Source organism: Terrapene carolina, unplaced genomic scaffold (assembly GCF_002925995.2).
Source record: "Terrapene carolina triunguis isolate 2854851 unplaced genomic scaffold, T_m_triunguis-2.0 Scaffold189, whole genome shotgun sequence".
In the NCBI taxonomy this organism is placed as follows: Eukaryota; Metazoa; Chordata; order Testudines; family Emydidae; genus Terrapene; species Terrapene triunguis.
Window position 1 is genome coordinate 13,518,065 of NW_020664540.1, and position 14,947 is coordinate 13,533,011.

The following is a 14,947-nucleotide window of genomic DNA, read 5'->3' on the forward strand; positions in this document are numbered from 1 at the left end:
TTTGCTGTGAAATGCAGAATCAGTTTATCCATATAGAAAGGATAAGTCTTTTGCTGTACTGTAATAGCCTACTATTAACAGTACTTTTCACTTCTGATGAAAGAATATAGTAGTAGCAGTGTTGCAGAGGAATATACAAGGATATGTGCATAAGCAGTGAGGAAACTCGTCAGTTTTCCAGGAAAATGAAAATAAACATGACCACAGTGTATTTTCAACATTAGTCAATTTCTGGCTATTAATTTGCTGCAACTATTTCACAGTAGCAAGATTTCTTTTCTTAACAGAGTGACAGGGATTGGGAGCAAGGAACTCCTGAGTTCTAATTCTGACTATCCCACTGACTCACTCTATTGCCTTGAGCAAGTTATTTTAATTTTTGTATGTATCTCTTCTGTAAAATGGGATTGCTGCCATTTATCCATTCATCCCCAGGGGACTGTGAGGATGAATCATTAGAGTTTGTTCAGTAATTTGAGGATGAAGAGCGCTATATATTGGTAAGTAAATTTAATTTTCAGTGTCTGTCACTGCTCAGGATTTTCTTCTCTTGAATTTATCTTGCAGGCCTATAGACTAGAACCTTTAATTTTGAAGCACTACAGCAACATTTCACCTGTCCAGATCCACTGGTACAACACTGCAAACCCTCTACCTTATGAGCACATGAAGCCAAGCTTTCTCAACCCAACAAAAGAACCTACCTCAGTCACCGAGAATGAAAGTATACCAACCATACCAAGCCCAGCTACTTCACCAGTCATGGTTCGACGGCATTATGGGGAGTCAATAACAAATATAGGCAAAGCAAGTATATTAGGTAACTGCTAATTAAGTCTTTTCATATGTACATAACATTTTGCAATTAGGTTTCATGGAATAACATTTTGATTAATTGTTAATAGAGCCCTATTTTCATATAAAGCTTCATTTTTTTCCTTTGTGATATTGAAGGCATAACAATAAATGTGCTGTAGTGGTATCTTTCCTGTACTTCCACAACATAAGTGCAGTGCTAATTTAAATCCAAATAAACTTTTACTTAAGGGAATGAGATGTTTATATATACTACAGCCAATGTTATTCTTTTGCTACTGCTATCTTATTTGTTGCATGTTTAATTGAAATAACATCCTGATGCGTCAGTCAGTATCCAATAATCAAATGTTGTTACTTTGCAGCATGAAGAATTAAAATGTTTGCATTAAAATCACATTTCACAGTATTGGTTAGTGGCAGCAAGGTCCTTAGTTAGTAATGAGAAATGTTCGGATTCTATTTAACTTAATATAACATGAATTTCCAGATGCAAAATTCTAACCTGAAATTTTTTTCTGTCCCCTTCATTGTCCTTTAGCATCCTGATCCAGCTTAAGCACTAGCTTAACTTTAAACATATGAGCAGTCTCTTTTGCTTTTGATGGGGTTACTCTTGTGCTTAAAGTTAAGTATGTGCCTAAGAGCGTTGCTCAGTGTGGGCCTACACTGTTTGGGTTTTATACTAAAATAACTTGAAAAAAGTTTAAACAAGGTAGCCTGCTGTTGAGTTTCTTCCCTAGTGAGCAAGTAAATCCATATTTCCTATCTTCTTAAGGAATTAGTCTGATTTATATAATACTCCTAAGCAAGATCTGACACATCTCACTACACAGCTTTTTTTTTCCATGTAAGATCTATGTTTTTAACTTTGTTTTACTGTGAAAGTAACTTTTTAACGTAGCCACAAGATGGCAGCAAAGTCAGGAGAAAATGTTATCACTCTTAAGGTTATGAATCTGTAAACTATCTTAAACTTTCATGCAGTGATTCTCAAACAATAATCATCCCCTTTCAATGATAATCTAGCACTTCTAAGTCTCTCTAAAAATGGTGCAAGCATAAGAAGTTGATGAAAGGAGTGTCCTCTCATTAAAGATGATAATGTGATTCTTCTTTCACATAGAAGGTACTGTAATTATTGTGAAGTACCCAAACCTACTGTGTAGCAAAATGAATGAGATCTTAAAAGAATTTGTCTGTAAAACAGGAATTAAAATAGACCTTTTCAGTATTGGATTTTATTTTATTGGTCCAAAACTGTTCTTGCATATTTTTGTTTCCCTGACTACAGTTTCTGAATTATAACCTTGATTGTACGCTAGACTTGAGTCACATGATAAAAAATGTAGACTTAATTTAAATAAGCTGTTTTTCCCACCCTGGAAAAACATGAGTAGTGTTTTTCTTTCACTGTCATTCAGCTGTAATTGATGGGTGTTATAGCCACTTTAATTTGTGGTATGATTTAAGTCATGGTGCCTGTCCTGTTTTGTGCTGAATGCAGGAGCTGCTAGCATTGGGAAGGGCCTTGGAGGGATGTTGTTCTCAAGATTTGGCCGATCAAGTGCACCCACTTCACAAACATCTGAGACTGGAAAAGAGGGAACAGAAGGCGAAGACAAGAAGCCAGTTGCCATTCATTCTACTGTTGGAACGTTGACCTTCCCACACAGCAGCTCCGGCTTCCTTGACCCCACATGTTAGTGTACCTTTACGTTCAGCAGCTAGCCGTATCTTCTGGCTTCTCTTTTGGAAATGGAGACTATTTTTTAAGTTGACTTTGGATGCATTTGTTGTGGGGGGGCGGGGGACATGGAAATGTGTGTTATAATTGTTTCCTGGGTAGCTTTACGATGATAAAAACTGGGTTCATACCCTTTCATTAAATATTTTTCAATTATTTCCAGAGGCTTAAATCTCTTTGATCTGTTCTTTTTTTTTTTTCTTTTGCTCTTTACATGGTACATATATTTCACAGAACTTTAGCTAGTACAGTAGAACCTCAGAGTTACGAACACGTCGGGAATGGAGGTTGTTTGTAACTCTGAAATGTTCGTAACTCTGAACAAAACATTATGGTTGTTCTTTCAAAAGTTCAACTGAACATTGACTTAATACAGCTTTGAAACTTTACTATGCAGGAGAAAAATGCTGCTGTCCCTTTATTTTTTTAGTAGTTTACGTTTAGCACAGTATTGTACTGTATTTGCTTTCTTGCTTTTTATTTTTTCTCTGCTGCTGCCTGATTGCATACTTCTGTTTCCAATTGAGCTGTGTGGTTGACTGGTCAGTCCATAACTCTGGTGTTCGTAACACTGAGGTTCTACTGTCCATTCTCTGCTACAATGGTCTCTAAAATATCATTGGAAAAATCAACATAATTGCCTCAGAAATCCAGTTTCATTTATAGTAGAATGCATTTTTTTTAATTCTCCAGTATATGTCTGGCACTAAGACATACTTTTTGGTGATGTACAAAATACAGAGAAAGAAACAGTCCTTGCCCCTAGCAGAGCTGGTCCAAATACAGGACAAAAATTTAGCAAACGTTTTTATGAAAATGAGAGCACTTCCTATGCCAAAATTCAAAATGTTGATAAAATTAATTTCAAAACTTTTCAATCACTCTATTGTCAAGGCATTTACTGTCAAAAATCTGATTTAATCTAATCTAAACTTTCAACAATTTTTCAGTGACTCCTTGTTTCATCTCTTTTGACTTCACACGCTCTCAAAGGTGTTTTCCCTAGATGCATATACACAGTCCTGCCCAATCAGTCAAGTTCAAAGAGATGACTTTAAATAATCATAGGAAGTCCAAGCTCTGTATGTGCAGTCAGTTGTTTCACTCTGACAATTTTAATGTTGGAATTAAGAAAAAGCTGAAGTTTTGTTTTTCCTTTTCTGAAAAATGTAAGTGTTGTGGTCAACATGGGCTTTGGATTGGGCTCGTGCATCTTAAATTATCTCTGTATAACAGTTGAGTCAAGAATATAAGCAGTGCTGCATCTTATGGTAGCGTCCACATGGTACATCACAGTTCTAGCTCTAGATAAGAGCTAGCTTTAACTGGAAGGGACCTTGAAAGGTCATCGAGTCCAGCCCCCTGCCTTCACTAGCAGGACCAAGTGCTGATTTTGCCCCAGATCCCTAAGTGGCCCCCTCAAGGATTGAACTCACAACCCTGGGTTTAGCAGGCCAGTGCTCAAACCACTGAGCTATCCCTCCTCCCAGAGCTTCAAAAGATAATCTGAGTGACTCATTCATCATATAGGGCAGAGGTTTAATTTTAAACGTAGGGGAAAATATGGAGGAGTAACAGTGATTGTGGTTAAATCCTAGTGGGGGGTTCTTTTTAGGAAACTCAGCAACTCCAGCCTTGCCACCCAATCCCAGTATCTCTCTATTGTGTTCTATAGATGGAGATCCCACAGCCTAGCCCAGCCAGGCTGACTCAATCCATGGCTGAAGTGTTAACTTCTGAAAGGCCTACTGCATGGATGTGTGTGAATCTTGCTTGTATCCCAAGGTTCTATAGTGGAATCGCCGAGAGATAGAAGTGTTTTAGCAGTTGGCTTGCAGAGAAACCAGAGTCGTCTGATTTACTGTATTTGGAAACCAGTTAGATGTTGGTTGGAAAATATTAAGCCCTATACCAGGGGCTCTCAAACTGGGGGTCGGGAGGTTATTACATGGGGGGTCGCGAGCTGTCAACCTCCACCCCAAATCCCGCTTTGCCTCCAGCATTTATAATGGTGTTCAATATATAAAAAAGTGTTTTTAATTTATAAGGGGGGTCGCACTCAGAGGCTTGCTATGTGAAAGGCGTCACCAGTAAAAAAAAAAATTTGAGAGCCACTGCCCTATACATCCCTGAATGTTGTTGATATCATGATTGTGGAGATTTTGAGTGATATAGTTTTTTACTTTGAGCCAATGGCTTTGACAAGCAATTCTATTTTTTCCCCAGTATGTTTTTTGGCCTTTGTGGCTAACTAGAATTTTAGTTTATCCATTTCATGCGGTTGCTTCTTTAGAGCTAAGAAAATCTCTACAAATGAGTTGACAACAGTGTGTTAATTGTGGTAGCAACTAAGCCAGTTAAATGTGCAGTAAAGGCTGCTTTGATGTATGTGGTATTACAATAGCAGCTGTTGAAATAAAAGGGAAGCTGCTGAAACATTTTGGAAAAATCTGGAAACTTAAAAGGACTGACTTTCTGGGTAGGGACTGGGACTAAAGCTAACATTTTTCAGAAGCGTCAGCAATTGTCGGATGCCTTTATTTGTTTTGGTGCCTAACTTGAGACATTTTAAAGGAGTTTTATTTTCAAAGGGCGGATGCTCCATACTTTCTGAAAATCTGAGAACCTTCCAGGTGTCTTAAGTTGGGCCCCTAAAAATTAAGTTATCAGTATCTCTCTAGTCACTTTTGAAAATCTGGGCCTAAGCCTGTTTTTAGAAGAAAAGATCAGGATACTTGCTGAGTAATTCCCTCTAGTTACATGAAGAATAAGATTGTTAAACTGTTCTTTCCAACACCTTCAGAGTTTTCTGCATGATCTATCCATTAGTATTGTTATTTGTAGTAATTGCATATATATAAATATAAAAAAACACACACACACACAAATTACAAAACAAGAGAACACTCTAAACCCTCAGCACAGGAATATTGGGTACTTTTTATATACAGGCAAGTAGAAACAAAACCAAATGATAGAAGAATTAGCATGTGGTTTTTCTTTTGTCAAAGTATGGATCTAGTAACTCTTCCTGTTTCTGTTTTATTTCATTTCTAGTGGAACTGGAGCACAGGATTGACTTTGAGCTCAGGGAAGGTCTTGTGGAGAGCAGATACTGGTCTGCAGTAACATCGCACACTGCATATTGGTCATCTATGGATATTGCTCTCTTTCTTCTTACCTTCATGTATAAACAGGACCAAGAAGATGCTGACAAATCAAATTTAGACCCTGTTTGAATTTTTTGGGTTTTTTTTTTATTTTTTTTTATTTTGAGGAGGGTGGGAATTTTACAACAAATGGCACAAAACTGATATTTTACTGTTAAAACGTAGTTTCTAAGGCATGGAAGTTTCAGGTTTAAGTGCATGTTTGGATTTTTTCCTGTTTTTAAAGAGCAAAAATGATTTGCATTTAAAAACATTTAGTTTTAAACATTTGCAGAAAATTATTCCAAATTCTCATGATTTTGATTGTATAAACAAGCCAGAACATGTAGCATCACATAAGCACTGTGCTTGGGTGACATATGTGCTAATGACCATCATTACTGTTTAGTTCGTTAAAATATAAAGATTAGTCAACTGAAACTAAATTAACTTTAATTAACAAAACATATGTTAGTTGCAAACCTAAAACTGCCATGTTCCTATGTTTTATGTACCAGTAAATAATAAACATTGGTATCATTTTTCTAAGACTTTATTGAAATCTACAGGATATTACCCACAGTTCCATTGACAGACCATTCTTACTGCTGACTTCAAGGGTGTATTACACATAACTTGTTTAGAAACTGCTGAAAAAGCATGAAACAAATATTTGAAATACTGTAATTATAATTTATTATTACCTCTGACTAATTGCTTCATTTATTCCAGTGTACAAAACATTACTTTTTTACTGGTTTCTTTTGGCTTAATTTAAGAACCACATTTATTTTCTACAGTGTTAAGACTTTTTCTCAGATATACATATCTTTGTACTATTCAAATGAATATATGGACACTGTGGCACACTTTCAGTATTTTTTTCATTAAAAATAAATCTTTGTGGTTTCACACAAATGACACTAGTTACATTCTTCTCAGAGGTAAGTAACCTCTTTCATAGGCCCCTGCCTTTTTGGTCACGTGTCTCACAAATGACTGAAGGCTTATTTTGGACCTCTCATTAGACTTAATTTGCAGTAGCGAAGTGTATTCCATTTACTGCTACTGAAAATATGTGCAATAATGTATTGAGAAGAAAGAGTGCAACTTAAAATGAATTTGGTGAGCTCAGAAGCATTTGCATAATTGATATCAGAAGCAAACAGTGTGATACTTTTTATTAAAAGCCAAACAAAAGAGTTCTGCCAGTGTTTCATTTTATGAAAATCAGACCCCATCATGTGATTTCAGTAAAAGGATTGCAGTTGTAGCTGGATCAAATTCCCAAGGAGCCAGGAGAGGACTGTTATGAAGAAAGGAAATCTTCAAATTAATCACTTAGTCAATTCTGGGATCATAAAACAGAATTTTAAGGCTCTGGAACAGAAGTGTCAAATATATGACCTGTGTGCTGGACCCAGATGATGTGTTCATGTGACCTACGCTGCATATTTTTTTTAAAAAGGGTCCTTGGTGGTTGCGAACAGATGCAAACCCAGTGTAAACAAATGCAGTAATGTCTTCCTGAGGCTGGAGACAGCCTGAAGAGGTAGATATGGTATATCTTGACTTTAATAAGGTTTTTGATACTGTCTCATATGACCTTCTCATAAACAAACTAGAGAAATACAACCTAGATGGAGCTACTATAGGTGAGTGCATAACTGGTTGGAAAACCATTCCCAGAGAGTAGTTATCAGTGGTTCACAGTCATGCTGGAAGGACAACACCGAGTGGGGTCCCGCAGGGATTAGTTTTGGGTCCGGTTCTATTCAAGATCTTCATCAATGATTTAGATAATGGCATGAAGAATACACTTATAAAGTTTGTGGATGATATCAAGCTGGAAGAGGTTGGAAGTGTGTTGGAGAATAGGATTAAAATTTAAAATGATCTAGACAAACTGGAGAAATGGTCTGAAGTAAATAGGATGAAATTCTATAAGGGCAACTGCAAAGTACTCCACTTAGGAAGGAACAGCCAGTTGCACACCTACAAAATGGGAAATGATGCCTGGGAAGGAGTACTGCAGAAAGGGATCTGGGAGTCATAGTAGATCATAAGCTAAATATGAGTCAACAGTATAACACTATTGCCAAAAAAAAAAAAGCAAATATTATTCTGGGATGTATTAGGATTATTTTAAGTAAGACACGAGAAGTCATTCTTCCGCTCTACTCTGTACTGATTAGGCCTCAACTGGAGTATTGTGTCCAGTTCTGAGTCCCACGTTTCAGGAAAGATGTGGACAAATTGGAGAAAGTCCAGAGAAGAACATCAAAAATGATTAAAGGTCTAGAAAACATGACCTATATGGGACGATTGAAAAAACTGGGTTTGTTTAGTGCGGAGAAAAGACTAAGGGGGGGCATGATAACAGTTTTCAAGTACATAAAAGGTTGTTACAAGGAGGGGGATGAAAAATTATTCTCCTTAACCTCTGAGGATAGGACAAGAAGCAATGGGCTTAAATTGCATCAAGGACAGTTTAGGTTGGACATTAGGAAAAACTTCCCTGACAGGAAGTTTTTGCCTGGAATAAATTGCCTGGGGAGGTTGTGGAATCTCCATCATTGGAGATTTTTAATAGCAGGTTAGACAAACACCCGTCAGGGATGGTTTTAATAATACTTAGTCCTGCCATGAGAGCAGGGGTCTGGACTAGATGACCTCTCAAGGTCCCTTCTAGTCCTTTGATTCTATGAAACGACATCTGAGAGATGTGCACCCCTTGGGGTGTTAAATCTGAAGACACTTTAGTGTGAGCATTAGCTATTTCATTGCTTATATTATTGGTGGGAATTTGGAAAGGAAGGCCATAGATTGGGACTAAGAATTTGGTAATAGCTAGAGAGAAGAAAGGAGAAGAGAGACAAAGACAGAAAAGATGGTGAAAATGGAGGATGGGGAGGGAAGAGATAAGGCAGAAATAGAAGAGTCCTAAAGGAGGCGTATTCTCCCATTGATATCATACCTACAAAAGGCTATGCTCTAATTTTGATCTTTGTGAAAACCTTCCATTTATCTCAGTGAATTGAGGATGTTTTATAATCCTAAATTTTTACCCTGGCCCATGGACCATAATTAAAAATGGAATTATGACCTCAAAGGCATTTTTCCCTGGCATCATTGTTCTGGAAGAACATGTCTTCGAGTAGTGTCCTCATGGGTACTCCATGTCCAGATGTGTCCACGTGGCTTTGGTCAGATATTTGGTAGCAGTGCCTTTTCAGCCCATGCATGCGCTCCAGACATCCTCATGCCCCACACCGAGGATACGTAGAGCTGCGCAGGCAAACCACCCTCAGTTCCATCTCAGCTGCTTTGGCCTGAGATGGAGTGTCTAGCATACCTACTTCTAACTTAACCTTTAGCTTAGCCTTAGGTTTCTCTAGTATTCATTTCTTGTAGTTATTTAGAATTTCCTCTTTTATGTATAGTTTTATAGTTCCTTTACTTCATTCGATGGTTTTTTCTCTGTTAATCTTTTCTCTTCCTCCTTTTCCCCCTTTGTCTGGGGTTGTCCTTGGGGCTTATTGCTGGGGTATGCCAGGATCTCTGAGATTCAAGCGCTGCCTCACCTGCTGGGAATCTGTGTGCACACCTACATGCACAGTCATTGGAGATTTTTGCCTTAGCGGTATCCATAGGGTCGGCTGTGGTGCCATCTGGAGCGCTGTGCTCATGCATCGGTATAAGTTCCTTCTTACTGCCCATAGCAGTTGGTCAGAGCACCTTTTTCCCTTGCCTAGCAACTGGTTAGCGGTTCTCTCCTTTCTTTGAGTTTTAAGTGTCTTGTAAATAGTTTGTTTACAGTATTTAGTAAGTAGTGTAGTTAGTAAGTTATTGTCCTGGGAGGGACTTTGTCTCAGGCGCAGCATGCCCCAGTCTGCAGGTTTTAAGCCCTGTTCTGGCTGTAACAGGCCTGTGCCTGTTAGTTACCCCCATAGCAGCTGCCTGAAGTGCTTGGGGGAATCACATGTGAAGGTCAAGTGTCACATCAGGCCCTGCTCCAAAGGATGGCCACAAATTTAGGTCTGGAGGTGGAGGAGATGACTGAGCAATCAGACACCTTGTTTAATGTGCTCTCAACATTAACACCTGCACGTGTCGTGCTACCAGTGCACGATGGGGTCTTAAAAATAGCCAAAACTCTCTGGCAAACCTCGTCTTCCAGCCCACCCACCTCCAAGACGGCTGAAAAGAAATATTTCGTCCCAGCTAAGGGGTTCAAATACTTGTATATCCTCCCGCCTCTGGGGTTGCTGGTTGTCTCTGCGGCCAATGAGAGACAGATAGGGGCAAACCAATTCTATCCCCAAAAATAAAGAGGCCAAGAGGCTGAACCTTTTTGGAAGAAAAATGTATTCATCGGCCAGCCTTCAGGGTGGCAAATCACCAGGCTCTTTTGGAGAGATATAACTTCAGCTTATGGGACTCCCTCCGTAAGTTCAAGGATTCCCTGCCGCAGGACTTGGCCCAAGAATTCGGGGCCCTAGTTGAAGAGGGTACAACAGTGGCAAGATGCTACCTCCAAATGGCGTGGTACGAGGCCAATTCAGCAGCCAGGGTGGTCACGTCGGCAGTGGTCATGAGGCAGTGGCTTCAAATCGCAGGCCTGTCGCAGGAGATGCAGCCCTCCACCCAGGACCTCCTGTTTCATGGAAATTGTCCGTTTGCAGAGCAAATGGATGCGAGGCTGCATGGACTGAAGGACACTCGGGCCACTCTCTGCTCGCTGAGTCTGCGTACGCTGCAGTCGGCGAGGAAGCAGTTCTGGCCATCCCTCCGCCAAGGCCTTGGCAGCCGCAGCAGGGATCTGTAAGGAGAAGGGATAGAAACATGAGTTTTAGTCATCGCCACCCTTCCTCCTCCCACTCACCTGCACAACCTGGCCCAGCAAAACATCACAGGCCAGAAGCACTCACTTTGAGGGTGTGCTCAAGAGTGACATCCCAGTCAACTTCCCAGATCCACTTCATTCTTTCCTCAACCATCTACATCCCTTCCATTTGGCCTGGTCATGTGTGACCTCAGACCGCTGGGTGTTAGAAATTATCTCTCTGGCTACACCCCCCAATTCTTGGCGCCCCCCACCACTTCCCTGTCCCTCTTCAAGGACCCTTCTCACGAGCAACTCCTCGTTCAAGAGGTCGAGAACCTCCTGCAGCTGCAGGCAGTGGAGGAGGTTCCTCTGGAAGTGTGAGGAAAAGGGTTCTACTTCCATTATTTCCTAATCCTGAAAGAAAAAGGGCACCTAAGACTCATCCTGGACTTGCGACGCCTCAACAAATCTCTCAAGATGTTGAAGTTTTGCATAGTCTCCCTGGCCTCCATCATCCCCTCCCTGGATCTAGGAGACTGGTACTCCACTCTCAACTTGAAGGATGCTTATTTCCATATCTCCATCTTCCAAGGGCACAGACAGTTCCTCCATTTTGTAATGGGCTGGCACCATTTCCAATTCACAGCACTGCTCTTTGGACTCTCGTCGGCCCTGAGGGTGTTCACAAAATGTATGGCACCAGTGGCCACTTACCTGAGGCGTCGAAGTGTCCAGGTCTGCCTGTATCTCGACAATTGGCTCATCAAGGGAAGGTCTCGGGAACTGGTACCAAAGGAGCCTCAGTCTGATATGTTCCACTTGCCACAACCTGGGCCTGTTGATAAACAAAAAGAAATCAACCTTAAGGCTGGTGCAATGGATAGAGTTCAGAGGGGTGGTCCTCAACTCCACGTGGGCAGAGTCTTCCTTCCAGAGGCCCATTTCCAGGCAGTGTCAGCCCTGATTTTCCATGTGAAGGACCACCTGCTCACTATCACTCACATCTGCCTGAAGTTGTTCGGCCACATGGCAGTGTGTATGTACGTGGTCTGTCATGCTCAGCTCCATCTCTGGCCACTGCAAGCGTGGTTGGCATCAGTCTACATCCCCAACAGGCACAATCTAGACCGGTAGTCAGGGTGTCGGATTATATATGGTCATCCCTGAATTGGTGGTTGGACCCGGGATCGGAGGGAGTTCTGCTTGTAGCCCTGTCCCCATCACTGACCCTGGTTTCTGATGCCTCAGACCTGGGCTGGGGAGCCCACCTGGGCAAGCTCAGCACACAGGGTCATTGGTCGTGGGAAGATTGGTCCCTCTACATAAACATCAGGGAGCTCAAAGCTGTTTGCCTGGCCGGCCAGGCTTTCCTGGAGGGTGAGGTGGTACAGGTCCTGATGGACAATACCGCTGCAATGTATTACATCAACAAGCAGGGTGGAGCCAGGTCTTCAGCCCTATGCAAAGAAGCTCTCCGCCTTTGAGACTTGTGTGTGCAGTATGCCATTCATTTGATGGCTGCGCACCTAACCGTGGCCAGGAACGTGTTAGCAGATCGCCTAAGAAGGACCTTCACTTCTCACCATGAGTGGTTGCTCCATCAGGAGGTGGTCAGTGTGATCTTCCAAAGGTGGGGAACTCCCTAGATGGACCTGTTTGCGTCCCGTCAGAACAGGAAGTGCCACGTGTTCTGCTCAATTCGGGGGATGAACAGGGGCTTCCTGTCGGACGCCTTCCTGCGCCCATGCTTGGGGGCTCTAATGTATGCCTTCCCACCGGTGGCCTTGGTCCACAGAGTCTTCATGAAGATCAAACAAGACAAGGCAAAGGTGATCCTGATAGCCCTGGCTTGGCCTCATCAGCACTGGTTCAACACACTGATGGACCTTTCAGTAGCTACCCCACTGCAGCTGCCTCTCTGGCCGGATCTGCTGTCCCAGAACCACAGAAATCTTCTGCACCCGAACCTGGTGGCGCTGCACTTGACAGCCTGGCTACAAGATGGCTGAATACGGAAGAACAGGAATGCTCGGCCTGTATCCAGCTGGTCTTGTTGGGTAGCAGAAAGCCCTTCAACAGAGCAACCTACCTGGCCAAATGGAAAAGGTTCTCATGCTGGTCCTCAGACCAAGGTGCCTCGCTGCAGGCAATCCTGAACTATCTTTTGCACTTCAAGCTCCAAAGGTTATCCCTGTCATCAGTTAAGGTCCACTTGGCCACTATTTTGGCCTTCCACCCTCCACTCCAGAGCAGACTGGTCTGTGCTCACGACATGATGGTTCAGTTCTTGGAAGGTCTGGAGCAACTCAATCCCCATGGCCAGGACCCTGGCCCTCCTTGAGACCTGAATCTCATGCTGTTACGGCTCATGGGTCCCCTCTTCGAGTTTCTGGCTTCCTGCTTCCTTCTCCTCCTCTCCTGTAAGGTTTCTTTCCTGGTTGCAACAATGTCTGCCCACAGGGTCTCTGAGATCAGGGCACTTACTTCTGAGCCACCCTATACAGTGTTCTACAAGGACAAGGTCCAGCTGTGGCCACACCCAGCGTTCCTGCCCAAGGTAGTTTCACAGTTTCATACCAGCCAAGACATATACTTACCTGTCTTCTTTCCGAAGCCTCATAAGTCGGAGGAGGAGCGTAAATTGCACTCTCTGGATGTCAGGAGAGCGCTTGCCTTCTACATCGACAGGACTAAGCTGTTTTATAAGTCAACACAGTTTGTTGCGATGGCAGACAAGATGAAAGGTCGTGCAGTGTCTGCTCAGATAATTTCATCCTGGATCACTGCCTGCATCCGTTGCTGCTATGATCTGGCAAAAGTGCCTTCACTGATGATCGTAACCGCCCACTCAGCTAGGGTGCAGGCCTTGGTGGCGGCCTTCCTGACCCAAGTGCTGATTCAAGATGTCTCCAGGGCCGCTACCTGGTCGTCTATCCATATGTTTACATCACGTTACACACTTATCCAGCAGGCCTGAGACGATGCTGGTTTCGGTAGAGCAGCCAGCTGCACTGCAGTGAACTCTGAGCCCACCTCTAGGGATACTGTTTGAGAGTCAACTACAATGGAATCGACATGAGCAAGCATGCGAAGAAAAAAAGTTACCTACCTTTCATAACTGTTCTTCAAGATGTGTTGCTCATGTCCATTCCATTACTCGCTCTCCTGCACCTCTGTCAGAGTTGCCAGCAAGAAGGAACTGAGAGGGCATAGGACCAGCGGCACCTAATATACCGACGTATGATGCAGCACTCCAGAGGGTGCCACAGCCGACCTTATGGATACCGCTAAGGCAAAAACCTCCGATGACTGTAGGCTGACCAGATAGCAAGTGTGAAAAATTGGGATGGGAGTGGGGGGTAATAGGAGCCTATATAAGAAAAAGCCCCAAATATCGGGACTGTCCCTATAAAATTGGGACATCTGGTCACCCTAGATGACTGTGCATGAAATTGTAGGGACTGCCAGCTAACACATCTCAGCTGATCTTTTGGGTAAGAGTACGAGGAGTCAGTGAGTCTCTTGCAAACATGAGTTAGTCCCATGTGTAATCTCATGTGGTTTTGAATTCCTCCATAGTTTATCTAGAAAGAGGCTTTCATTTTCGTTCTCCCGTTATGTGACTGTCTGCCACAGATTTATTAACTTCTCTCTTAATTTCTTAACCAAAGTGTACTGCATTTTGCTGTTCTTGACTTCATTATGAAGTTGTATTTGTTTGGCCATAAACGTGGAAATTTGTCACAATATTACCTCATCTATAGATAGTAGCTATTAATAGTAACATTCCAGGTGTGTAAATGCTTCCTCCAGTTGATTATTGTAGGTCTTATGCCTCTGTTCAACAGGGAGGAACTGGCTGCAAATCTGAAGGCTGAAGGCACTTTGGGTGAAAGTGATAATGAAATAATAGATTTCCTGATTTTAAGAAAAGGAAGGAGTTAGAGATGCGGAATAAGAACAATGGACTTCAAAAAAAGCAGGCTTTAACTAACTTAAAGAACTGGTAGCCAAGGTCCCATGGGAAGAAAAACTAAGGGAAAAAGTTCAGGAGAGTTTGGTAGTTTCTCAGAGACAATATTAAAGCCACAACAGCAAACTATCCAGATGTGAAGGAAAGATAGGAAGGATAAGAAGAGGCCAATATGGCTCCATCAAGAGCTCGTTAATGACATGAAAATCAGAAAAGGAATCCTTCCAAATGTGGAAATACGGACAAATTGCTAAGGAAGAATACAAAAGAATAGCGCAAGTATATAAGGACAAAATCAGAAAGGTTAAGACACCAAATGAGTTACACCTAGCAAGGGACAGAAAAGACAAGAAGAAGAGGTTCTATAAATACAGTAGGAGCAAAGAGAAAGATGAAGGAAAGTGTAGGGAACCTCCTGGGGACCAGACCCTTTG

At 42.1% G+C, this 14,947-nt stretch overlaps 1 protein-coding gene across 2 annotated transcripts in view; it reads left to right on the plus strand.

Annotated features, from left to right (window-relative positions):
• Positions 1-6,896, plus strand: part of DDHD1 (DDHD domain containing 1) — an 84,030-nt gene extending 77,134 nt beyond the window's left edge. Inside the window, exons 10-12 of one of the 2 annotated variants that reach the window (XM_024205478.2) lie at positions 568-820; positions 2,324-2,518; positions 5,621-6,896. In XM_024205478.2, coding sequence (XP_024061246.1) covers positions 568-820; positions 2,324-2,518; positions 5,621-5,802 — 630 coding nt within the window. In that variant the 3' untranslated portion in view covers positions 5,803-6,896. Of the gene's footprint in view, positions 1-567; positions 821-2,323; positions 2,524-5,620 lie in introns of those variants that run through there. The other variant, XM_024205477.1, reaches the window with a different exon arrangement.
• The last annotated feature ends 8,051 nt before the right edge of the window (positions 6,897-14,947 follow it).